Genomic DNA, 25,261 nt, shown 5'->3' with positions numbered 1-25,261 from the left:
CATTTTTCTCAACTATCAGAAAAAACTACCGCTCACAATCCTGGCACAGTGTATGGTAGAAGGGGCTGCAGTGTTGGGAGATGACTCTCTCCTGGGGTAAGTCACTGTAGTTAACAAGCCTGTGCTCACACACTTCCCTTCACTTACACACACACACACACACACACACACACACACAGAGTCATCTTTAATTATTGATTTGGCTATTGAATTCTTCTCTGTCCTCATTACCCTTGTCTGCATTTTAATTGTATTTGATTGCCTCTGACTTTGTGTTCGGCTGTCACCAAACAGGAAGATGCTGAAGCTTTGTGGGGAGACGGAAGAGAGGTTGGCGCAGGAGCTCATCCAGTTTGAGTTCCAGATAGAGAGGGATGTGGTGGAGCCTCTCTACATGCTTGCTGAGGTGAGGTGCACCGCTGTTACTTAATGCACCAATTAAGACATAACACCTTCCTGATATGGCTGAATTACAGAGCCGCACTCTTTTATTTCCACTGTTATTAACAGAAAATTACAAGCAGGATATGGTCCTCATTTAAATAAAACGGCTGCACTTTAAATTCTCTGAGCTCTCCGTAATCCTCCACTCAATTTACTCTTGTAGGTGGACATTCCCAACATCCAGAAACAGAGGAAGCACTTAGCTAAACTTGTCTTAGACATGGACTCCGCACGGACAAGGTGAAGGACCTCCTCTTGTTCATTTGTTTTTAAAAGTAAGGGCTCAGGTTTTAAATGTCTGTGCAAGAAGAATGATATATCCAATGCAGTGGCCATTTTTTTTAATTGCCTATAGATATCAGCAGTCATCCAAGTCATCCAGTCACCCGAGCACTCTGCAGCCTGGCGCCAAGTCCGAGTCCCTGAGAGAGGAGATGGAAGAGTCAGCCAATCGGATGGAGATTTGTAGAGTGAGAAACCAATCAGAGCCACCCACATATTATTCACTCCTCCAGCTCCTTTGCCGTCCATTTGATTTATCAGCCCCCTGAATGTATCAGATACAAATGGATCACTTTGCCTGGTGGATATTACAGTTACACGTAGGACTTTAGTGAGATCATTTCTTAAAAAGTGGTTGCTCTCTGCTTTCTGTTTCAGGATCAGCTGTCAGCAGATATGTACAATTTTGTGGCCAAAGAAATCGACTATGCAAATTACTTCCAGACAGTAAGTATATCATATCATTAAAGCTGTGAACAACGGGAAAATACATCACATTCTGCATTTCCACACAGTATCTGAAATAGTTTTTTTTTCCCATATTAGCTCAGATTACGTTGTGGGTGGTCTAATAGCATAACTTGCATTATAGTGTATCCCACACACTTGTCACAGATTGTTTGTGATCATCTCTCTCCTGCTGTCTCCTTCTATAGCTGATAGAAACACAGGCAGAATATCACAGGAAGTCATTAGAGATTCTTCACAGTGTCCTGCCCCAGATTAAAGCTCACCAAGGTGAGTCATGCACTCGGTGTGTGTGTGTGTGTGTGTGTGTGTGGAGAGAGAGCGTGATCTGCTCCATTTCTGCACCTGAAGCAATATCAAGATGAGAAGTAATGGAGTTAAGAGCCCTGACGTGTCACATAACAGTCTCATTAACTTGTAATTATCCATCCTCCTATTTAAGACATGGGTAGTTTGCAGGTGTAAAACCAAACAGAAGGCTTAACCAACACACTTTCCCAGTAAACATCCAGGAGGGGTTGAAACTACAGTGCGCAGGCTTGTTTGTGTCTGTGTGTGACTCGAGCTGCTGTTTTGTGTTGCAGAGGCGTGGGTGGAGAAGCCGTCGTTTGGCAAGTCTCTGGAGGAACACCTGAATATTAGTGGCAGAGAGATTGCCTTCCCCATCGAAGCCTGTGTCACAATGCTGCTAGAGTGTGGCATGCAAGAGGAGGTAGGGGGCAACACACACAGATATATAGTACACATCGGATAGGCATTTTAAATGTAGGCAAACATGCATGTTTTTCTTGTATTTTGTTGTGCGTGGGTCTATTCCATTACACACACCTGATTCCTCATAATTAAACTCTGGTTTGTCATCAGTCTTCCTATTTGATATGATAACCTTGAACCAGTCACACTCGCACACCGGCAGGCATGCAAACATGCAGGCAAGTGCATATGTGTGCACACATACTCACTCAGATGAAAATGCGTGCCAATATAATTTAAAGAATACTACATTAATTTCACGTCATTAGTAAAATTGACAAAAATGACGACTTTTGTAAAGAAGAACAGAGCTGCTGGTTCCTCAAATATTTTGAATATAGTTAAAACCAGATTTTATCTTATTTTGTCAGACTGAAAAGACTCTTTCAGCTTATATTGGATAAATATAATTAAAGAGAGGACAAGTAGCAGCATCTTTGCAACACTGATTTTAAATGTAAGCATCAACAGTACAATGGCTGTGAGATTGAGCTTACTAATCATCTTCACAGTAGTCACACTTGTTTGTGGTAATTAAAACAATTCAAATCCTTAGATATGCTTTGAAAAATGGTAGACAGTAATATAGTATAAGTGTAGCCTTCATGAGAGGCAGTTAATGGACTCCAAACATGCAAACGCACCAGTACAATCCTGTGTTATTTATCATCCACCAGTGTCAAGTGCACAACCACAGAGGCTATTGCTTTTGCACAGCATTTATGCACAGGTCATGTTAGATCTGATAATTACACATGATTATGTGTTTCCTGTGTGTGGGCTGCAGGGTCTCTTCAGAGTGGCTCCGTCAGCCTCCAAGCTGAAGAAGCTGAAAGCCTCCCTGGACTGTGGAGTTCTGGATGTGCAGGAGTATTCCTCCGACCCACACGCCATCGCAGGTGAACTACGCCCACACAAATGCTTTGTTCAGAGCACATTTCCATAACAACAACCCTTGCACTCCGTCACTGTAAGTCAGGAGGGAAAAAAACGGTATAATATCTCAAGATGTTTACTCAACGTCTGCAGTGTTTTTCTTGATGTGAAAGTTTTTGGGTTGATTTTGGACCTAGTCGGTGGAAAATGCACGAGCATAACAGTGAGTAAAAAGTTTTGTCCGCTCTGCCCTCATTGCTGTTTTCCTGAAGGCTTTCTGTTGTGATACTGCTGTCCGTTTCACACATTAGCATGAAATCTGTGTTGTGCAATCTCAATCTGGCAGCTGCACTAGCTGCAAGGGCCTGGCTGCAGGGGAGGGGAGACGCAGGGCACGGCCTCGCCGGTACTCTGAAGAGAGAAAACAGCCCTCGAGCTCCTCTCCAAAAGCTGACCAGTGTTTACGCTCTCCCTGTTGTTCTCACCCTCAGGCGCCCTGAAATCATACCTCCGTGAGCTCCCCGAGCCATTGATGACCACTGAACTATATGATGAATGGATTCAGGCCTCCAAGTTAGTTGCTATTTTTCTTTTTTTTTTTTTTCTTTTTTTTTTATAAAAGCATTTTCTTGAATTATGCCACTGGCCATGATGAAAAAAACAGAAAATAGTCCATAGTCTTTATATAGAGGGCCTAAACTGCCAAAATGAAAAATGATGACATTTATTTGGAAGTGGAGCAACCCTAAACCATAATGATTTTTTTTTTCCAGCATTCAAGATATGGACAAAAGACTACAAGCATTAATGGCAGCATGTGAAAAACTCCCCACAGACAACTTGAACAATTTCAGGTCAGTTGCTTTCCCTGATTTTCTGTCCGGTTATTTCTGAGTGTCCCCATGTGGCTGGACTACTATAAAAAGACGAAGAAGCGAAGCAAGATGCGCTGCGGTGTCACTCAAACCTGCCCCACCTACAGGTAAGAAAAGTAACAGCAGGAGCAGGTTTGAAATGCGGATGCAGATATTCATGTGTCACCAACTATTGGCAAAGAAATTAATGGTTTCTGCAATATTGATGCTGCAAATAATGATGACTTTTACGGCTGCAGTAATTATTGTCTGCGGTTTGAAAGTTTCAAATTTGTAGCAGATATCCATTTATTAGTTTGTATGCAACAAAATTGATATGTCTGCAGATTTTAATTGCTGCTGCTTCTATTACTTGACTTTCCTACACAGTAGATGGCACAGGTTGTGACGTGTCAAAATATGAGTTAACTGTGCAGCTCTGCTTTCTGCAGCATCTTCAGCCTGAAAGCGAAAGTAAGTTCGTGAGTCAGTTAAACATGTGAAGAAATAGCAGTTACTCATGACAATTATCAGGTCTGCCGGGTCAGTAGGAAATGAGTAAACAGGTTAAAAATAGATTTTATGATGCAATCTTTTTAATTTGAATCCTACAGATATCTAATCAAATTCTTAGCCAAGCTGAGTGAGTATCAAGACGCAAACAAGATGACTCCCGGTAACATGGCGATCGTCCTGGGCCCTAACCTGCTGTGGACACACACTGAGCCGTATGTACTCTGAAGACAAGTCATGTGAAATGGTTTTATTTTTACCTAAACCTATTATAACATACATAATGTTCATATGGGGCTCACTCCTTACTCTTGTTTCCAGAAACATGACGGAGATGATGACCACCCTGTCCCTACAGATCGTGGGCATCATTGAGCCCATCATCCAGCATGCTGACTGGTTCTTCCCTGGAGGTGGGGATCACATGCTATGTATGTAACACTGTAGTCGGGCAGGGAACCATATCAATTTTTATGACTATTCTCCATCATTGTAATTAAATTGCGGGTATTAAAATATATATATTTTTTAGATCATGAGCTCACAATTTAGCTCAAGTTTTGTTCAAAAGAACACATCAAATTTGCTAAGACTTCTTCCAGAATGATTATTGACTTGAGAATGTCTGTTGAAAATCAGTTTGAGTTTTATATACTTCTATTAATCACTTGATATAACTTTCATATACTTGTGTGATATCAAAAAGAGAAGGAGCCTTAGAGTTATTGTGATTTCTTTTTTTTTTCTGTTGCTCAGCCCTATATCAATATGACAACTTGTGACACTATAATTGAATGTCAGTTCACATAAACCCACACCGAAACACAACATGAGAAAAACAACAAAAACATACATTAAGAAACGGAAATACACAGGACATTATGAGCTGTTCGTGACTGGCTATACTGTTATGCTGTTTTTAAAAGTTTTTTAAATCAGGGTTTTATCTATAACATAGTATAATATTCTTAAACACACACAGACCAACACACACACTCCTGAACACTGCTAACCACAACATACTCTCGACTGATTGTGTGTCTGCTTCTCCCTCAGAGATTGAATTCAACTTGACAGGCAGCTATGGCAGCCCGATCCACACCAACCACAACTCCAACTACAGCTCCATGCCCTCACCGGACATGGACCAATCTGATCGCAAGCAGCAGCATGACCAGAGCCGACGCCCACTGAGCGTCGCCACTGACAACATGATGCTGGAGTTTTACAAGAAGGATGGGTATGACGCCAAGTGCATCCTTCTGCTGCCCACCTCTCCCTCCCTCGCTCTCTCTCTCACTCTCTTTCTCTTTCCACCCACGCCTCCTCTCAGGCATCTGATATTGAATCCTCATATTTGAAGAGGGCAATACTTGCACATTAAAAACCCATTACCCTGGTGGAGTATTTACAGTATCCTGCAATCTTAAGTTTTCACTCCAGTGAATCAGAGGCCTCTGTGTGCCACAGAGAGGTGAGGTTCTTACTGTATATCTCACCTGTCGATAATCCCAGCACATATAACTACATGCACTAAAATAACCATTCATCGGGAGAAGAGAGGGGCTGAAAACTAGTCTTATTTGAATACATGGGGCTGAGTTGCCTTGAGTGGCATTGTCTCTATGGCAACGGGTCTCTGATGGAGGGCTGCTAGTTACCTCTTTTTTTTTCTCAGGAAATATTTCTCCAGTGCTATCTTCCCATCCTCCCACACCCAGCTCCTCCTTTGCAGTCTGGCTAGCACGTCACCTGGCCTGAGTCATTCATCCAGCCGGTGGAAAATCACTGGCAGAATTAGAAGCGATGCCTTCAAAATACCCCCATCAAATTAAGAAAAAAACATTTAATATTATAGGCATTGATCTAAATCTGTGCATCCCATAATGAGCGGCTATCGATATGGGGTGGTAGAAAACAGCAGTCGTCCCTTTAGAGTAATGAGCAGCTCTGTCTGTGTGTTTGCACATTTCTAAGAGCAAACAGGTTTAATTAGAAAAAACGAGCCTTTCATTGGCGCTCAGTGGATAAGTGCAGACTTAGTGTCTGAGTGGTTTAAATGTGGTGTTGTGAACCATGTCTGCATTACTTCTGACCTCATATCTCTTTTGCCTCTCTTCTCCCCAACTAACGCAGCATTAGGAAGATACAAAGGTACCGTATCATGCCTTTTTCCCCACTTCTTTCCTCACTTTCCCCCACTCGCCCCGTAGCGCTTTTCTCATCATCATATATGACTCTGGGTATGTGTTTGTCTCCAGTATGGGAGTCCGGGTTATGGATACCTCCTGGGTGTCTCGTAAAGGTTCGTCCACACTGGCACGCAAGGCCCCCTCCACCCCTCCAGGCATGCAAGGCCCCGGCTCTCCCGCAGACACACTCATCCCCGAGCAGCCTGGAGAGCTCGCCACCTCCCCGTCCGCGACACCGCCACCTGGAGAAAGGTTTTGGTAAGTCACCGTGGAGACGCTCTTTCCCCCCTCTCCCTCACGCATCCACTCCTTCTCCTTTTTATTGTCATCACCATCATCATCACCATCATCAACTCCTCTGCTCTGTGGGATCGAGCTCCTTTGCTGTGTTAATTATACTGTCATTAATTTGCAGCGCCTCCATGTTCTTTTTAATGTGTTCCGTCAGCACCTTCATGTCTCATTCTGTTATTATTATGATTTCACTCTCTCTACATTTCCTCAGTTTCCCCTGCTTTTTCAGGGAGATGTCACTGTGGGTTAAATTTTCAAAAGGATGACATTTTTTCACTCTAACTATGAAGGCTTTTAGTCAAAATACTGTATGGAAGTTTTGTTTCTGTACATGGCACTAAGCTTCAATCTGCAAGTCCTTGCGAGCATGCTAATATTTCCAATATCCCATTGTTGTGGCTTGGCTATCTCAGCTTTGGTCGTGAATTATTTCCTTTTCTGTTGACACTCAGACTGATTTCATCATTTTTTGGTATGATTATCATAGTTAAACATATGAATAATCACCTCATGGTCGCTGGCTCTGCCTGTGTGGCAGAAAAGAGATAATATGGCTTCTGGTTTGGCTGGCTTTCCCCTCCTCTCCTGTGGCTCTTTCAGCCAATGAAAGGGTTTTGTGTCTGTTTCACACTGCCCTGGGCTGACTGCAGGACCTGCAATGCAAACAAGTCTTGTAGGATTATGGCAGATAGGGTTTCCATATGCAGCAGTCGAGGAGATTCAGTCATCAGGTTGGCTTGATAACATAATGTAAGCTGCAGACCAGCACTTTGGCTCCGGAGACAGATCCTCACAGCTCCATGCAGTGTACAGACACAAGGTGATCACAGAGGGAGTTCTACACACTCTATTCATTTCCTTTGGCAATAAAACTTTCTTTTCTTTTGCTGTTTCTTTGTGCTTGTCTCTGTATTTGCACTAAGCTGACTGTGTGCTAAGCTTGGTGCCCACCGCCCACCCTAAAATGCAATTTTTTTCTTTTTTTTTTCCTTCTGTTTTTGGCTACAGACCAACTAACACACTAACACCCTAATCATCAAAACAGCTTATCCTATATCGCTCCAATGCGTCTCCCTGTTCAATCACTAGAGCTGTTTCTTTTGTGCTGTCTATTCTCTTAATATCTACAGCTCAGACAACGTGTCGCCCAATCGGCCGGACACCTCTCATGCCCACCCACCCCCAGGGGAGGACCGGCCACCCCCCCCTTACCCCACCTCCTCGTGCCACACTCTCCCCCACCACTTCTATCCCAAACCCCCACCCTGCGCTCGCCCTGTGGCACCAGGTCCAGAGTCCCAGCCCCCCGGCTCACCCCCACCCCCAGTGCGCTGGTCTGGCTTCACTCCCCCGGCCCCACCCCCTTCCTCTTCTTCTTCCTCCTCCTCCTCTTCGCTTGACATCAATTCGAACCCCAAACCCAGCTGTCTGCACTTCCCCAAGCACAGTCCACCTGGTGATATGTCGCATGCCCCCCCGCCAGACACTAATGCTTCACCACTCTACATCAAAACCCCCTTGGTACTAACCCGCCATGACCAGTCCCTTGGCAACCCCCCTAGCCTCCCCTCGTCCGCACCCCCGCCCCCGCCGTGGGCTGCCTGTCCATGTGCCCGAGAGAGAGGACCCCCCAGGCTGACTAGGTAAATACAACACACCCATGGCCACTATGGATGCATCACAGAGTGGCAGCTGTATCTCTCCTCTCCTCTAGCTCGCTGGCTCATATTTTCTTTTTGCTTTTTTTCCCTCCCCCTTCAAATTACATGTCTCAGATTCTGTAACATTCAGGTTGTCCAGGGATGCCTCTCATGGGGTTGCCTAGCAACTAAGGATGTTACTGGCTTATATAGCGCTCGGTTTGATGCTGGTATTGAGTAGATGATAAATACATGAACAATGCTGCATATGGCTATCACATAGCATATGAATGTATTTATTCTACAGTTTGCAGCAATTTTTTTACTGATCAGCAGAAGGAAAACATCACTTTTTTAAGGAAGTAAAGATTTTCAAGGTTAGTAATGTACCCTGTTTGGAGTTTGTGTTCTGGAAGCGACAGTATAGTATATCTTCGTATAGCATAAGCATCTTCCAGCTACATCTAAGCTGCTGAGTTTCTATAGAGTGACTGTGGCAGTTTCCTGAGTCATAAGTCTCTGGTTGTCACAATTACACAGGACAGCGCAAATCATTACAGCAAATCTTTGTCAGCAATCAGAACGAGCTTGCTTGATAATGCTCCCTCTTGTGATTTGGTAACTCCACGATTTCTCATTCAGATGGCTTATTTGTTGGAGGCACACAGCTCAAAGGGACTGCAGGAGATTGCAGTTAATTAGATGTCACATAATCCTAAATGTGGCAACAATACTGCAGTATGCGTGCTCTTTGTGGGTGAGACTTCATGAGCTAAGTCTTGTATTTGCAATGATACTCGTTCATATTATTGAGTACACCCTTGCTGCAGATATACTCACATCAGAGAAGAGAATACAGTAGGTTAAAATATAATGTTTGTGTTTTAAAATGAAAAAGCAGAGAAGAAAATAGACAATATATCAAAGGATTTTCCCTTTGCTGGTGTCTTATAATTTTAACCTCTGAAGTTTGCTTAAACACAAAGAGAGTTAATCAGTTATCACACAGAAGTAAATTAAGGTTAAGCATAAGCATCATAATTAATATTGTTTATTGACTGCTCATGCAGTTTGCTTACAGAGCGAGGGTGCGTGAAGTTCTTGATTAATGCACTTGCCGTCTTCATCGTTGCCTGCAGTACATGAAGTAGGTTTATCACATTTTTTGCACCTCTTCACTTCTGTTCATATTGTGTATGTATGAGCGTCTGTCCAAAGAGGCATTCATTAATGCTACTTCTACTACAAATATGTAGACCCTCTGTTCGCTAATGCTGGAAAGAATTCTTCGAGCTCAGTGGAGTCAGGAATCCATCCTGAGATTGAAATCTTGTGAGTTCAGTTCAGACCCCAGCTGAGCTGTAGTTCAGCCACTCAAAATCATATTATTGCCTTGGTTTAGATCACTAAGCTTCTGTTCTGTGTCTGATGAGAGGGAAAAAACTATTCTTTTTCTCCTTTTTTATTCTAATTGAGATTTGCGATTTTTTTTTTTTTTATAACTAACATCATTATTGTATCCATCTAAATGTTTAGAGATGTTCACTGGGTTTGTCAGGCAGCATCTGTCTGGTTAACAATACCATCTAACTTCATTATTCCACTAAGAAATAGGTATATTGATGTTCTCAATCCCTGGGTGGTCAATGACATTTTCATCAATGAAAAATACAAGACTAGATGCTCAGTAGTATTTGATGTACTGTGGTTTACAGGAAGACTTTGGGGACTTATGTGCAGCATTTGTATCTAAAACTGTTCAATAAAAGGTATTTAAAAAGATGTGACACTGTTTGGTCTGTAAATGTTGGTAGCAATGGTAACAGCAAACTTAAAAGTAGTGACACACTCATAAATGATGATGATGGTGATGGTGATGGTGGTGGCATACTGTCAGTTCAGAGTGTAAATGCGTCCAATGCTATTCGCACTCTAATGTCTGCCTGTCTTTTTCAGTTCGTTGAAGAGTAAAGAGCTCTCCCCTGTAATTGGACACAAGGGCATCCAGGTGGCAGGTCCGACGGTCCCTCCCAGCAGCAGTCCTCAGAGCAGCAGCCAGTCCCCCCACTCCACAGAGCACAGTCCACACACCCTGCGCAAAGGTCCGCACCTCTCTCAGTCTGAGCTTACACTGACTTTCTTGAGTTTAAAAGGATGTATTTTCATTTTGAACAGGAGACAGTAATGTTACTGTGTTGTGTGTTTCCAGGTTCCAAGAAGTTGGCCCCTGTGCCTCCCAAGGTCCCTTATGGCCAGTCTGGCGGGATGTCCGACCAGTCCACAGGTCAGCCGTCACCGGTCAGCCTGTCTCCCACACCTCCTAGCACCCCCTCCCCTTATGGACTGGCCTGCCCTCCAGGGCAAGTGCCCCCATCCTCCCCTGGGCAGACCCCACTGGGGGCGCCCCACTCCATTTCGTCCCCGCCCTCCCTGACCGGAACGCTCACCAAGTCTCGGCCCACCCCTAAGCCCAGGCAGAGACCCAGCCTGCCCCCTCCTCAGCCACCCACAGCCCCACCGGGGCTCTCTGGCCCAGCCATGGCCCCAGTTCCCCAACCCCTGGAGCAGGGCCTCCTGGATGGACTGTCTCCTGGGGAGAGCATGTCTACAGGTAAACATCAGCCCTTGGCAACAACACCCCCGCCACCACCACAGGTGGGGCTGCAGCGTCCCTCTCTCAGACTCGCTGTGGCTCTGTCCAATGGAGACGGTGGACGAGTGTAGGACTCTATAGGACTTGTCACTGTAGATATAAAAGATCCCTGTCCCCTTTATTGACTGTTCCCAAACGAATGTCTGAATGAATAAAAGTTGCCTTTTAGACACAGATGCCTGACAATGATACAATGTAAAAATTAGCATTTTTGTGCTACTGTAGTGAGCAGATCTCCCAACCTATGTACCCATTGCTTGTGTTATGTGATGATGTTTCTGGGTAATGTGTGGAAACATCAGAGAAGCATAGCTCGTCCTGCTTGTATGGAAGTTGCCATTAGATTCATCATGTGCTCTCTGTTTATCTGTGTTACCCAGACCCTCACTCGGCAGAGGTAGGTCAGAGGCTTACAAAGTTCACACCAGTCCAGTCTCTCTTACTGCGTAGCAGGTGTGGAAACCTAGCCAGACAAACCCTACATTATATCTACAGTATGATGTTCTGATGATGAGGTGTTCTGTCAATATATACCAATCATTCTGTCACTTTGTTATATTTATCATTCTCTTGTTCCCCCTGCTACTATTGTGTACCTTGCAGCTGTGTGAGGCCAGGGATTCAGTGTGGGCTAAGTGTGAGGGGGACTTTTAGGGTAAGCCAGACCGCCCCCGCCCCATGCGCTCCATCTCACTGCCTGGCCTCGTTGCTGTGGCCGCCTCTGGGGTCTCCTGCAGCCTGCCTCAAACAAACGCACCTGTAGCTGTCAATCAGAACATTTTCCCTAATTCCCTGTTAGCAGGTTGACATTATTGACTCTTTGCATGGTGTTGCGGTTCAACCAATAATGCATGGCTTAAGGACTTCCCAGAGTGCACCACACTGCGCTCACATTGCAGACGCCGTCGCTTACAAGGGTCCATTAAAAAACCCCTCTCTCCTCCTTTCGTTCCCCATTCCCAGCCCTATGCCAGCAGACATTCCCCCTCTAACGCTCCTGCCACCGGTATCGGGGGGCCACAGGTAACCCCCAATCCTCCTTTGGCAGGTCCATCGCTTTTTATAACCTCTGCTCCCTCTTACTACACTGCCACGCTCCATCTCATTCCTACACAGGAGCAGTCATCAGTCTCTGCTCGGACCTGCTGCTTTCAGTAAATGCAGCAGCACTTGAGAATATATCTATATTTAGAGCAAATGTCCAGTCCTCGTGAGATTTCCATTGTTACTTCAAGCGCACTTGGTGTCTTGGTGCCATTTTTCCACAGAGTTCCACACACATCTTGTTGCCTCTGTGTTGGTTTTATCCAGCCATTGTTGTAAACGTGTACAGTAATGTGTCATTGTGCAGTCATTTTGACCTGTTATTGTATTTTATCTGACAAAATATCTGTTGTTGTTGTCTCAAAAGACACAAAAAGCTGTGACATACCACACTAGCTGCCACCAAGTTTGTTCAGGTGTAACTAGCAACACACTGAAAACATCCCTGTGTAGAATGTGAAGCACATGTAATCTACTGACTCCTCCAATCAGGGCAGACATCATATGCCACTAACCATGAGTTCAGACTCAAAACGATTAATATTATTTCTGCTCTCTTCCGTTTTTTACACCTCATTATCATCATCATATGCCCTCTTCTCCTCCTCCTCTTGCTCATCGTCACCATTTCCACCATTCTGCTCACCATACTCACCTTTCCCACCATGCTCACCATTAGATATCTTCAATTATGAAATCCCCTCCATCAATGTCAATCTGGACAGCCTCATCGATGAGTTCAGCGGTGCCCCCTGCAGGAGGTCCCTGGCAGTGACAGATTCTCCAGAGGGGGACGCTGTGCCTGAGGAGGAACCCCAGAGCACCACTCTATGACCTATGACCCTAAGGCATCACAGCTTACCAGCACCCCTATGGCTGTACATACTCTTAACTGTCGCCGCCAAGGCCTGATGGAAACACCAATTGGCCTCACCAATGCCCACCTGAAACCAGAACTTGAACCTTCCCTCACATCTGCTACAGGCTGCGAAGAAACTCATCTCTTACAATTGCTCGCTAGTACATAAATGTGACTACAATAAAAAATGAAAAATGAAAAAAACACCAAAATGCCATAGTGGAGGAACAGTTGCCTTTAGGAGGAAAGACTGGAATATAGATGAGTATTACATTAAGATTTTCTCAGTTTCTTTTTTTTTTTTTTTGCTTTGCTTTGTTCATCTTTGTTGTTTGATGCAGTGGTCTGTATTTTCTGTGCATTTTTCAGTTTCTTTTTGCCTTATTCAAACATGCAATCAAATTGCAATATGATATTCATGAGTTGTACAACTTTTGGTTAGGGAAACTCAGAGCCTGACATAGTTAGGAGCAAAGCCCATCCTCAGGGTGAAACAGAGACAGAGTGAGAGAGTAATCTGGTTATATTGCTCACAGGGTAGTCAAGCTTTGTGCACATTAAGAAAATGCTGAGTCCAGCAGGTTTCGCATGCAAAACATTTAATGCAGTGTTGATTCTTATCGTCACGCCCTGTTTTGATTTCCCCTCTTCTATCGCACATTCTAACTGTAGTTCTTTACCTGACATTTACCTTCACACAGGTAAACTCACTTTAACTCACTTTATACCAGCACAGTATGAGAAGAATGTTCTTGTAAATTCTTGCACCTGTTTTTCAGTTGTGACGAAAGCACCAAGATGTGTTTGCATGACAAGCCAATATGACAGAAGGGCCTCAGAGTGGCAGTGTTTTATTTTGTGTGAGTGTTTTTGTTGTTGTGTTGTCCTTTGGGAGTAGTTTTACACCACCCACGTGCTGTTACAGTTTGATGATAATGGATGGGTGACTACACTGCCTTTAGGTTCATATGATTCTCTCTCTTAACCTTGTTTCAAGTGCTTCAGGTTCAGTGACCTTTGACCCCTAGTGTAAATACAAAGACTGTACATAAATTGATGTATATAAATCTGAGAGGAAAAGTATATGTAAAATGCATATCTTGAATATATATATATAATAATAATATATGTGCTGATATTTATCATGTGTAGAAAATGTAATGATTAAAAATTTGATGTTATTTTTGTCCCTGCACACAATGAACAGGTCTACTGTAGATTCATAATCTTTCACTTTAACACCAGGTAACGACGATGCTGCAGCAGAAATGCAGAATATTATTTCTGCTAGAAATCAATGGTGGTCTTTCTAATTCTGTCTCTTGAGCTTTGACTTCAGACATGCTAGAGCACTAATGAGTTACACACCAATAACATATCTTCTCTTCTTTTTTAATCAGTTATTTAATAGATTCCAGTGTACTGTAAATCAGTAGATTACTTTCAGCCCGCTTTGACCATTTAATGAATTCATGAGGCTAAATGTATAGCCCTAAGCCTATATTTTTGGACTGACTATAACAAAGTAAAAATACTTATTATAATACTTATAATATTAGAAAAGCTAATGTGTAGTCAAATCACAGTCTAAATTGGGAAATGGTTGTGCCCTTAGTTGTTATTCTCACCGCAGATAAATAATTTGATGTATTTCCAATTCATCGGATGACAGATGCTGCAGTGTCACTTTTTTTTTAATTTCATACAGAATGTCTTAGGACAATGATTTTGTCAATTTAAGTGCAATTACAGTGTTTACTGATCCACCTCAGTTCAAAAAAGTGGTCAAAGTCACCCTTCCCAAACTTTCAGAAAAAAAAGCCATTAATTTTATTGCAAAGCAATTTCTTTTTTCAGGTTTGTTTTTTGTGCGAGTTAACTTCTTACAAAATGAATTCTAGATTAACCTCTCTCCAAAAGTGATCCATGGTATGCCTCAGTGTGTGTTCTCAATGGACTATGTTTATGATGATTTTTGGTGATGTTGATTATTATATTGATAGCTGTGGTGATTATTTGACAACAATTGCAAGTGCCCTCACACTGGTTGTTATTTTTGGAACTATAGGCATAATCAATGTGTACTAGAGGTTTAATTGTCTGTGCCGGATCCATACATTTGTACAAGGAGGCAGGGGTATCTCTGAATGTGACTCACTCAGATCTCAAACGGTAGGGTATACCTGTTTTTCAAATACCCATAACAGGCCGAATGAGAGCTAGTTTTTGGTAGAAGATTAATTAGGGCCTGTTGGCTTGTATTATTACCAGTACAGGGCAGTATTACTGTAATGCTTTTGTGCATCATTACTGGAACCTACAGTCACCTAAAAGCATGCATTCATATTCATTATAGGTGTGATTACTATGCTGCTAAAAAGAAAAAAAAGTCTGTATCCTCCCCCAGAACACAAGTCATGATTTCATCACATGTCTAATTTCAGCTAGTAAATGAACTTTACAGCAGTTTTCAAGAGCCACTTTTTGCACCTAAGAGTACACTGTTACATAGTTTTATCAAGCATTTGAACTACTGTAGGCCTAAATTTCCTATCTCACCTCACCAGAGAGTATGTTGGTCTAAAGTAAAGCTCAATTTGTTTACATTTTGTGGGGGGGATTTTAAATGAGAAAAAAAAAAAAAGGAAAATCAGAAAAAGTGTCATGCATGCGCTTAGATAGTCTTTTGATAATCCACGTTTTGTGTCAATCACTGTCTTTTTAGGGATTGTAAGAGGGGTAAATGAATAAAATGTAGTGAGGGACTCTAGAGAATGTGGATCACAATAAATGGTCCTTTGTGAGCAATACGGTAGAGGAGTGGATGTTGCCTGTGGATGTACTGCCTCCTTCTGCTTTCACTACTAGTGTACAAACAAAAACCTGCCGCTTGTCAAGCCCACCATGCCCACCCCTTCCTCCTCTGCTTAGCATATCAAGTGGAACACAGTGTGTACTGTGAAGCCTACCTGCAATCCTTATCAGAATGTCAGAAATAAATATATATATTAAACTCTACATTTTTAATAATGCCACCTGGTTCATGTGGGTTTTATTTCTGTGTTTTCCTAGAATGTTTTTTTTTTTTTTTTTAACTGGACAGTTGATGAGTCCTGATGACAGAACTGTTACTTTGGTTTGCCCATAAAGTGTCTGTGTATAAGTGAACGTACCCCCAGTGAAGGCATTGTTAGCAGTTCTGCCAGAGACATTTCCCCTTTAAACTCCTAAATCTAAAAGTTCAGAAAATCTAAACATATTTGAGTATCACAACTTCATTTCTCTCAAATGAATCATCTTACAACCTCTCAGATGTATTTTGTGGTAGTAAGGAGTAGCTAAAACTAGCTCTACCTTAGTAGTAAAATGCTGTGAATGTGTGAATGTGCATCAGTATTAATAGTCTCATATTTAGCATAATCAGTCACAAGAGGAATTTTACTGCAGAATCACTTATTTTACTTTAAAACTAAGGAAATGTTTTTCTAATAATACATCTGTACCTTAACTTAAGTCAGATTTTCACAATATGTCATTACTTTTACAAGTAATGTAAGTGTGATAATACATCATTACTTTTAATGTAATAATACATCATTACTTTCACAAGTAATGGCATCTTTGCGCACTGTTGTCCTGGTACTTTTACTAAAGTAAAGGATCTCAGTAGTTTTTCCACCACTGCTCAAAGTTTGTGAATATATAGGACAGCATGAGAATACTTGAGGGGAAACCTAACAGCTGTTTCATTCAGCATTTTTTTCACTCTTGGTACTTTCATGATTGGACCTGAATAAATTAGCAGTAATACTCTCAGCTGTTATCTCTTTACCATGGCTTTAGGTTTAATTTGGGTCAATGTGCTGGCATGCAAGCCACAAGCGGGACCTAAAAAATCTGACTCATCAAACAAACTTAGTCACTGTTATCGTCCTCCCATACTTAAAGAAACCAAGTTGGGCTGAAAAGCAGAAACCTCTTCATGTGTAACCTGTAGGACTGGCCCGGCAGGATGACTGAAGGCTTGCCACAGGAGGAAACTAGGAGTGTCAAAGTTCGTCAGGATGGCAGTGATAGAGAATTCGTTACATAATGCACTGTAAGTGAAACTATGTTGAAAAAAATGTTTTAACTCTGCTCAAGAGCAATTAACATTAGACTTACCTCTAAGAAATCAACTGTCATATTATCTTATTTTTAGTGTTTTCGTAACTCTTATTTTTGCCAAAATAAACCCAATAAACCCCCCTCTGCAGTCTCAATCTGTATTCTTAATAAGTCAGGGGTAATTTAATGCTGCTGTCCGGCAGCAGTGTATCTCCTTACAGCAATCAACCAGGCTCAGCGCATCCCATGCCTGCTAGTCTATCTCCTTCAGACTGCCATGGGCGCATCAATTATTTCTCACTGAAACTTTTAAAGGTGACTCTGTTTACAGCATCTTTGTACACACTGCAAGGGAAGCCACTCGCATGTTGTAAAGGATTTTACTGAAGAGTCTGATACAATCACGAGCTACATCCAGTTATCTGCCAATTAAACACTTTCCCATTGGATCAGTACGTGTAAGAATTTAGAGTGTAAAATGGAAATTGTGTGAGAAGGTTTTTTTTTTTTTTTTTTTTTTTTTTTTAATGTCTGACACCTCTCCTTGTGATGTAAGGAGAGAAGGTCTGTCAACATGACACCTCAACACTTTGCTCCCTCACTTAACCAAGCAGTTTGCAGCTTTTGCCCGCAAAGTTATTGCCTGCTGCTTGGAAACAGGGTATCCAACAACAGGGTAACACAATGATGAATTGAACTGCTTTAACAGCAGTGGGACTATGCAGGGTTAAATGGGTTTTATTGCATTTTTTTTTCTAGCAAACCCCTTTTTTTTATATAAAAAAGTTTAACCTAGACCTCCAAAAAGAATTTACCAGCTTTTGGAAGTGTATTGAAATTGTTTAGAATTTCCTGCATTTGTACTTCTCATAAAACAGGTACAACTTGTCACAGACAAGAATGCAAAACAAAAGGCTCAGCTGTTGAGGCTTTTCTAACCTTGACTTTACTTTAGACTGTTGCTTGGTGATGCACATAAAAGAAGTCAGCATGCCTATAAATTCCCTGACTTTTCCTTAAAACCAAGGAGGGGAATGACACTGCCTGGTGACATCTTTAAAAATCATGTTGCACACTAAACTATAGGCTATACTATATATTTCCTGAATTCTACATTTGCAGCAGATTTATTGTACATTGAAACGTTCTGATTATTTTGACCAGTACCAGCAAGACAAATTGTTCCACACACTTCGTTGCATAGCTGATGGATAAGCTTGAATTTGTGTATATTCAACAGTTTCTTTCTATAAATGTCAGTTCATCATTCCCTATTGGCACTTCATAATCCAGACTCCCACCTCACTGGGCTATGCCAACAAAATCCAGGGTAAAGTTGCAGCCACCAGTGCCAGTAAAGTAAAGACTGACAGCAAAGCGAGCAGGCATCGTGCGGTTGTGCAAATCCTGCGCCTTCGCCTGCGCTGGGGCTGAACTACAGTCATCACAACACTGAGCGCGTCTTCTTCAGCCATGGGTCGCCCTTGAGCGCTTATGATAAAGATTTGAGATGCAGTATGGCCGGGGCTGATCAACCTCTGTCGACGGACTCGCTCAGTGATCCTCCTGAACCAGTCAGCGATCCAGCTCACTCCCCTGTTCCCGGAGGGGGCGCGCCGTGCGCTCTGGAGCTGTCCCAGCGGCAGAGGGAGAGGCACCTCCAGGGTCTGCGCTTCATCCGGATCTAGATCCTTGTGCCCCCCGAGGGACACCAGCGCTTCCTTTTGTTTCTTGATGAATGTAAGATGTCGGCAGATAGGGCAAACGATTGTGTCTCTGATGTTTCCGTCGCTGCTGACCAGTGTTTTAACCAGGCAGTCGTGGCAGAATACATGTCCACAGCTCAGAGTCCTTTCAGCGCCCGACAGACACTCATAGCACACTGGACACTCTTGCGAGTCCTCCTGGCCATCTTCCTTGTAAAATGCCATAGAAGGAAAAACAACCACTGCAGCAAAAGAGTTTAGTTGTAACCGAAATTAATTGAGCCTAAAAATCAGGCTCCTTAGTAAATGTGGTGTGATGTCCTCTCCAGGTGATGTTTCTCTCAGCGCATGACTTTCTTTACTTTTGGCTGTTGGTGGAGGCGGGAGCGGCGCCTTGTAAAACAGGGCCTGCCACCTGAGGCTGCATTGACTCGACGGATTAGGCCCCCTGAAAGCAGTACTGGCAGTTCAAGTGGCCAAGCTGGTTCACATTTCATGTTCCTCATACTGGGACATTTAGACTGGCTTTTTTTTTTTTTTTTTAAGCTTGGCAGTCTAATATTTTAAAAAGCTGCATCTTGTGTAGTAATTACAAAGTAGGTTTCATTTCACATTAACTAATAATAATTCAAGTATATTCTAGTCTATTCTATACAGAATGTTGCATTACATCTTTACATTACCATCCAGTTGGCTGTGTGACCATAAAAAAAAGATGGCAGTGGTGAAGAACATCTAAAAAATTAAAGAAGATATATTTCAAAGCTAAAATTGGTTGAAAGGTTAGGTTAATAGACAGCTATTAGATTTGTAAAAAAAAAAAAAAAAAAAAAGTTAGTCTCTTGATGTTCCCCAACCATGTGTGGTGGTTTATTACTTGACACCATATGCCACCTTGTGGTCAAAGCAGCGAAGTCTATGTTGCTACAAATCTACAATCCAATAAGTGTAGTGAGTGTTGGCCTATCACATCTAGATTTTTTTTCTTTATTTACAATGTTCACCAATGAAAATAAAATTCAAATTCATCCCAGTCCAATTCTTAAACATCGTAAATGGATATCACAGTTAAGTTTCATGAGTAAGAAAAGCCATCACAAGCCATCACTAGAAGTTCTATATAAAAGCCATCACCCTATATAATAAATCAGTTTAAATAAATAATAATAAATTGTACATATTGTAAGTTATGCTGCTGCTGCAACGCAACAATTTCCCAGTTTGGGATCATTAAAGTACTTTGATTGATTGATTGATTGATTAAAAACACAAAACAAAACCAAATATCTTTAAAAACATAATTATAATAATTAATTGTACAAATATGCCACTCTATTTTTTTTTATTAGATTTAAGAGAGTTTATAAAATATGTAAAGCTATGGCGGAAATGTAATCATTTATGATAAATTAATTGGGGCCTTTGGCCTGCTTACAATATATTCTGAGATCATTAACAGAAAGTTGAAGTTAAAAATGACAACTAAGTCTTTCTCTGCTTGTGTAATTAATTTCGAATATATTTATTATTGCCTTTAGAATTAGTGAAGTCTAGACCTCCAATGAATGGTCTGCTGTCTAATAGCCTTATGTCATATCTAGTAGATCTATTTCTGTAGCAGCCCTCCGAGCCCTACCCATTTCTGACGTAACCTGGAATTACGTCAACGCGCACGTCCATGTCAGGATTTACGTCTCTTCCGGGAGACGCGTTGGCAATTTCCTAAACACAGCGCAGTCACTTCAGCGTCAACCGAGGCCAGGGCAGGGGGAAGGTGTGTGTGAGTGTGTGTGTGTGTCTTGGATGTAACAGGGGCTGGAAAGACGACCTGCTGAAACAGAAGACAGTCGGTCACCGTTTTGAAATGAGCAGGTAGGCTGTTGTGATTTTACAGTCCACTCATCCAGTTTTGATGTGTTTCATGTTTGACTTGTCGGTGTGGTAATGTCGTGCTTTGCCGCGGCTCTTTTGCGTTATACCGAGGCGTTTGGTTTCAGCTTTGATGTGTCATATTTATAATTAACACGTTTATATTCATTTTCCCTTTTTATGTGTGGTATTTTCTGTTTTCTTTAACATGATGAAGCGAGCACTTTGGTATTAAGCTAGGCGTCTGTACTGTCTGTCAAACCAGGCAATGTCAGGTGTCGACACATTGATAGCAGCTTTTAAATTAGCTGCTGTTCAGCTAAATCTAACCTGTTAAATGTGACTGTTTCAGTTTATTATATTTTGTAAACATGCGTACATTGGCGTTAAATTCTCAACCAGTTGTTTATGATGAAAGTCGGTTGTCATTTTTACACTAAAGTCTTCTACTGTTGGTTTTTAATGTTCACTTTCATGTTTAGGGGGAGTTTATATTGAACTTCTAGCATTTTCCTAGCAAAATCCCCCTGCAGCTAACCCATAACACACAGGAATAAAAATATGGACCCAGGTCTGGGGAATACTATCACCGCACCCTATAAATCTGCAGGTCTGATTGCTATTCACATTACAGCCAGCCAGTAATTCTGGTAAAAGTATTTGTGATATCCTCCTCACCCCTCACTTGGGCCCCAAACACAGAAATGTGACTACATCAGTGTTAGCGCTTAAATTCTTAGTAAGCATGTCATCATCTACAGTAAAAAGAGGATGTAGAGACAAGAATGTAGCAGAGGAAACTGTCTCTTCACTGCTATCTTCCCCTGGTTGTTATTTCCAGATGTCCCCACAGTAAGTGAATTGTCATCATCACCAGGTCTGCTGGCTATGGGCACTGCCTGTCCTGTTATTGTTGCAACAAACAAATAGATCCAGGGGTCAAGCTGACACAGCTCCAAAGGAGGCTGAAATGAAAGAGAACAGGAACTGTCATGTATTCTGGCACTTGACCTGTTACATGATGTAGCGTAAGCTGTAAATCTCATTTAAAGTAATGCATTATGTTACCAATACAGTGACCGTCTGTCCTCATCTGTCCTGCATATCTGAAATAGCATTGGTAAGGGTTTCCTCCATTAGCCCATCTGATTTAAGTACCCTGTGACTAGTCAGTGGACTAATATATAGTTTGGGGGGTTGTTTATCCTGTTTAGGTCTTTGATCTGAATCACCATTGAAACAGTTTTCTGTCCCTCATGCCTTTTGGAGACCCACAGGGATCAATAAGAAGCAACAGATCACATACAGCATCATAATAAATAGACATCTGGTATGTTTGCTTGACTACCTGGAATTAAAATATTTTGCGTCGTTCCCTTGAGGGATTTCGAAAGCTCTCCTTGATCATATGATACAAATAACATGTTATGTCAGAAGCAGCTTTGGAACATTTCTCTCTCTCCACCCTTACAGTATTTTGGTTTCCAGTTTCCTTCGTGATTTCCAGAGTAGTGTACTGACATGTGAGGTGCCTGCAGCGAGTAAATTGTTGATGACGCCATCTCAAAGGAATGCATAAAGGGAAGAACAGGCGGCCCTGCCTCTGAGTCTCCATCCCACTGAGTCTAGACCATCTTGGCAAGGGAAATAACATATCAGCCTTGCCTAAACCCAACCCTGGCTAATCTGACCAAAATATAATAACACATGCTACTAGATTTCCTTATTTACATAACCACTTTTTGCACAAACAGTTTTAACAACAATCCACCCAAATTGCCCAAGCCTTATAAACAATCAATCTGCAGGAAATCCCTATGCGCTCAGGTCGGATTGTAAATATTCCTTGAGCTAAAGCAGTAGTAGCACTGGGGGCAGCTGCTATACCCCCCCCCCCCCCACACACACACACACACACAGAAGGCACACAGCAGCTCTTTCCAGATGTGTTTAACAATTTCCTGAGACCTACCTTGTAGGGCCACATAGATCACAGAGTGAGGCAAGGTTTTGAGGCTCACCAGAAAAGAGGAACCACCATTGAGTAAATTGTTAACAGGAAGGAAGATGAAATCCTTTTTAACACTATAACACAAAACTTCAGAACTAGGCTGCTTTGATCTATTTGGTGTTGTCCATGCTTAATTAACATGGATTGCTGCTAATGAATTTGTTATGGTGACTTCACATGAGTTGAGCTGTAATGAGGTTAGAAATGTAATGAATCATTGAGGCCTTCTTTTACTGGGGGCCAGTCATTGAGTTATAGAAAGGATTTCCATGTTTGCCACTGAGTTGGTTTATTTCAGTAAGTACATTCTCATCAGAGGCTGTGCAGAGTGTAGAGTCACTGATTCATGAGTAACTAAGGATGACATGACCTCAGCTACAGGATGACATAGCCAGGCTGCTCTGGCTTTGTTTGCCACTTTTGAGTAAAATGAGGACTGTTCTGTTATCTTCTCTAGGGAGGAATGAGGGGAATTTTTCATCTTGATTTGTCTGGTTGTTCCGCTCTGAGATAAGAAGTGAATGCACTGAACTTGACTCGACACGCCCAAAGGATACAAATAGTGAAAGTTTTGGACCAGTGTTTGAGTCACTTTTTATTTTATTTTCTATGGGCTCGGCCTTCTCACTAGCACTAGCCTTGCATCATTTTCATATATTGTACGCTCTTAGCTCATACAAATGGCTGTGAGACTGATACATATGTCTGTTTAATCCTCAGGGTGCCCTGACATGGACACAGAGATGATTCCCAAATTTTCGTCAAAGGATGAGGAAGTTGATTACTGGAAGTCACAAGCCCTCAAATATAAGAAAAGGTAGGCAACATGGTTTTATTGTCATGTGACAAGATATGTCTTTACTGAATTTCTTTGCTGTGTGAGCTGACCTGTGTAGCATAACCTCTTTACACATGTTTAATGAACATACTGTTAATATCTTTCATAATGCACTGTACACATGAATATAGACTAGATGTGCTGTTGTGTTCTTTGTACATGAAGAATATTACTGTTTGCTTACTAAGCTCATTCTTGAAAAGTGGGTTATGTAACAATGTGTTATAGTTCATTTTGTGATCTGTCTTGCAAGAACAGAAATATCAGAACCAAATATCATTTGGCAGCAATCTCCCATATTAAATAACCACACACAGAAAACATTCAAAACTCTGAACAGCAGTAACTTTGTTTAAAAAGTTGTAGACACACACTCTTATATAATAGGCTAATGCTGATTTGCTGAGTGTGTGGTTTTGTCTGTAGTTATTGAAGATGTGATTACACAACTGTTTAAAAGTTTCAGCAGAGAAAGAATGGGTTTAGCCATATAAGGCAAATGGCCAGACAAGCTTTTTGAAATCTGTGCCCACAAACAGCTGTGGCTTACTCAGGAGGAAATGACTACATCTTTGATTTCTTAAACAGAGACCACAGCCGATGTCGGGATAGGCAGCTGGGGCCCAATGTTCTCTCAGAAGTGTAAAAACTGCACAGAGAAGGTTCAAATCCTGGTGGTTTTTCTGAGAAATTCCTGCTGTGGGTACATACTGGAGGGAAAAAAAACATTAACCCATGGAAAAAATAACTAACTTGTCTCACACATGTTTTGGGGCGTATGTTTTCTCAGGATCACTTTTACAGTGAACCACTCACAGTGCCAACATACTGTGTTTATTAGTTACCTATTGAGAAGTTATCTCACTGAAGTGATTTGACTTTTTCCATTGTGTTGCCACAAGGCTACTTGGACATCACACAGTTATTTAATGCTGCTCTATGCCACACATATGGTGCTCTGTTGGTCATTCTAAAATGTGAGGGAGGACAAGTTTATGTGGTTAAACAGGGAAGTTATAGGGCCCAGCGTGCTGATGAAGCAGCCTCTGTAGCACTGGTATGTGTGGAACGAGCACGGCACAACAACTGATTCATGGATTCCACTGCTGTGTAAGGCCACTGAGAGGCCATTATCCCAGCACAAGTCAACTGATCTCAGGCCAGGGTAAACCACTGTGTCACCCAGAACAGGCGGAATAATTGCGGTCACTTTAGATTACTTCAATTCAGAGATTATACCACCAAACTCTGATTCATTCCCCTTTCTGCACCACAGTAAGATATTAACTTACATCAATAGACACAGAGATACACACAGTAGAAACTAGGTAGTGCATTATCCTGTGTTTTTCCCAAAGGTTCCCTATGAAGGGTCAGTGCTGACCAGTATGTATACACATCCTGCTTCTTAGCCCATATCCTCATCCTGTTTCTTTGCCCTCTCATTTTCTCTTCACCCCTGACCTTTAACCCCTTCCACAGCTGAGGACACATGACAGCAGGCCTGTTTTTCTTAGCTACTTCTGAACCACCTACTGTCACAGTTCAGCTGTCTCTTTAGAGCTGTATATTTAGAATGCTTAACTCGACAATGCTGAGCTGCACACTATTTCCTGTTTGGCAGAGGCAGGATTGAAGGTTAAAAATCTACAAATATCTGACTGGCTTTTTATGCAGGTTTATTTCTGGCCCGTGGAGATAAAGCTACTAGAACATGCCTGAGCCTGGCTCATCTTACAGGACAAAAGCCAGTCAGTTTTCTAGAGCTGATGGTCATTCAGCCAGTCAGCTCAACACAATTGAATGGTGGACGATGAACAGGGTAGCTGGCAATTGACAATGATTGTTTATGTTTTCC

The 25,261-nt window shown here is 42.0% G+C and overlaps 3 protein-coding genes across 9 annotated transcripts in view; 2 read left to right on the top strand and 1 right to left on the bottom strand.

Annotated features, from left to right (window-relative positions):
* The window catches only part of arhgap44a (Rho GTPase activating protein 44a), a 28,280-nt gene extending 12,376 nt beyond the window's left edge, over positions 1-15,904 (top strand). The window contains exons 4-23 of one of the 7 annotated variants that reach the window (XM_071473178.1): positions 20-96; positions 295-406; positions 608-684; positions 800-914; positions 1,105-1,173; positions 1,383-1,464; positions 1,779-1,906; positions 2,735-2,846; positions 3,315-3,396; positions 3,597-3,677; positions 4,292-4,405; positions 4,512-4,603; positions 5,247-5,430; positions 6,327-6,344; positions 6,452-6,640; positions 7,807-8,319; positions 10,273-10,418; positions 10,526-10,927; positions 11,573-11,624; positions 12,693-12,827. In XM_071473178.1, the coding sequence (XP_071329279.1) occupies positions 20-96; positions 295-406; positions 608-684; positions 800-914; positions 1,105-1,173; positions 1,383-1,464; positions 1,779-1,906; positions 2,735-2,846; positions 3,315-3,396; positions 3,597-3,677; positions 4,292-4,405; positions 4,512-4,603; positions 5,247-5,430; positions 6,327-6,344; positions 6,452-6,640; positions 7,807-8,319; positions 10,273-10,418; positions 10,526-10,927; positions 11,573-11,580 (2,601 nt within the window). In that variant the 3' untranslated portion in view covers positions 11,581-11,624; positions 12,693-12,827. The other 6 variants (XR_011687340.1, XM_071473186.1, XM_071473156.1 and 3 more) reach the window with 6 other exon arrangements.
* Positions 15,905-17,343: 1,439 nt separating this feature from the next.
* LOC139615338 (RING finger protein 222) lies at positions 17,344-19,060 on the bottom strand. The gene has a single exon (XM_071473209.1). The coding sequence runs from the start codon at positions 18,908-18,910 to the stop codon at positions 18,290-18,292; it is 621 nt and encodes a 206-aa protein (XP_071329310.1). The 5' UTR covers positions 18,911-19,060; the 3' UTR covers positions 17,344-18,289.
* Positions 19,061-20,398: 1,338 nt separating this feature from the next.
* Positions 20,399-25,261, top strand: part of ndel1b (nudE neurodevelopment protein 1-like 1b) — a 9,243-nt gene continuing 4,380 nt past the window's right edge. The window contains exons 1-2 of the mRNA XM_071473144.1: positions 20,399-20,557; positions 23,286-23,382. Coding sequence (XP_071329245.1) covers positions 23,297-23,382 — 86 coding nt within the window. The 5' untranslated portion in view covers positions 20,399-20,557; positions 23,286-23,296. The remainder of the gene's footprint in view (positions 20,558-23,285; positions 23,383-25,261) is intronic.

Source organism: Trachinotus anak, unplaced genomic scaffold (genome assembly GCF_046630095.1).
Source record: "Trachinotus anak isolate AG129_WGS33_773 ecotype Australia unplaced genomic scaffold, CSIRO_AGI_Tana_v1 ptg000003l, whole genome shotgun sequence".
Classification (NCBI taxonomy): Eukaryota; Metazoa; Chordata; class Actinopteri; order Carangiformes; family Carangidae; genus Trachinotus; species Trachinotus anak.
The sequence above is the reverse complement of the archived record's forward strand: the minus strand, read 5'-3'. Positions and strand labels throughout refer to the sequence as shown.

Excerpts from the sequence above, each read along its gene's own strand:
- LOC139615338 (XM_071473209.1), bottom strand. The coding sequence starts at position 18,910 with ATGGCATTTTACAAGGAAGATGGCCAGGAGGACTCGCAAGAGTGTCCA.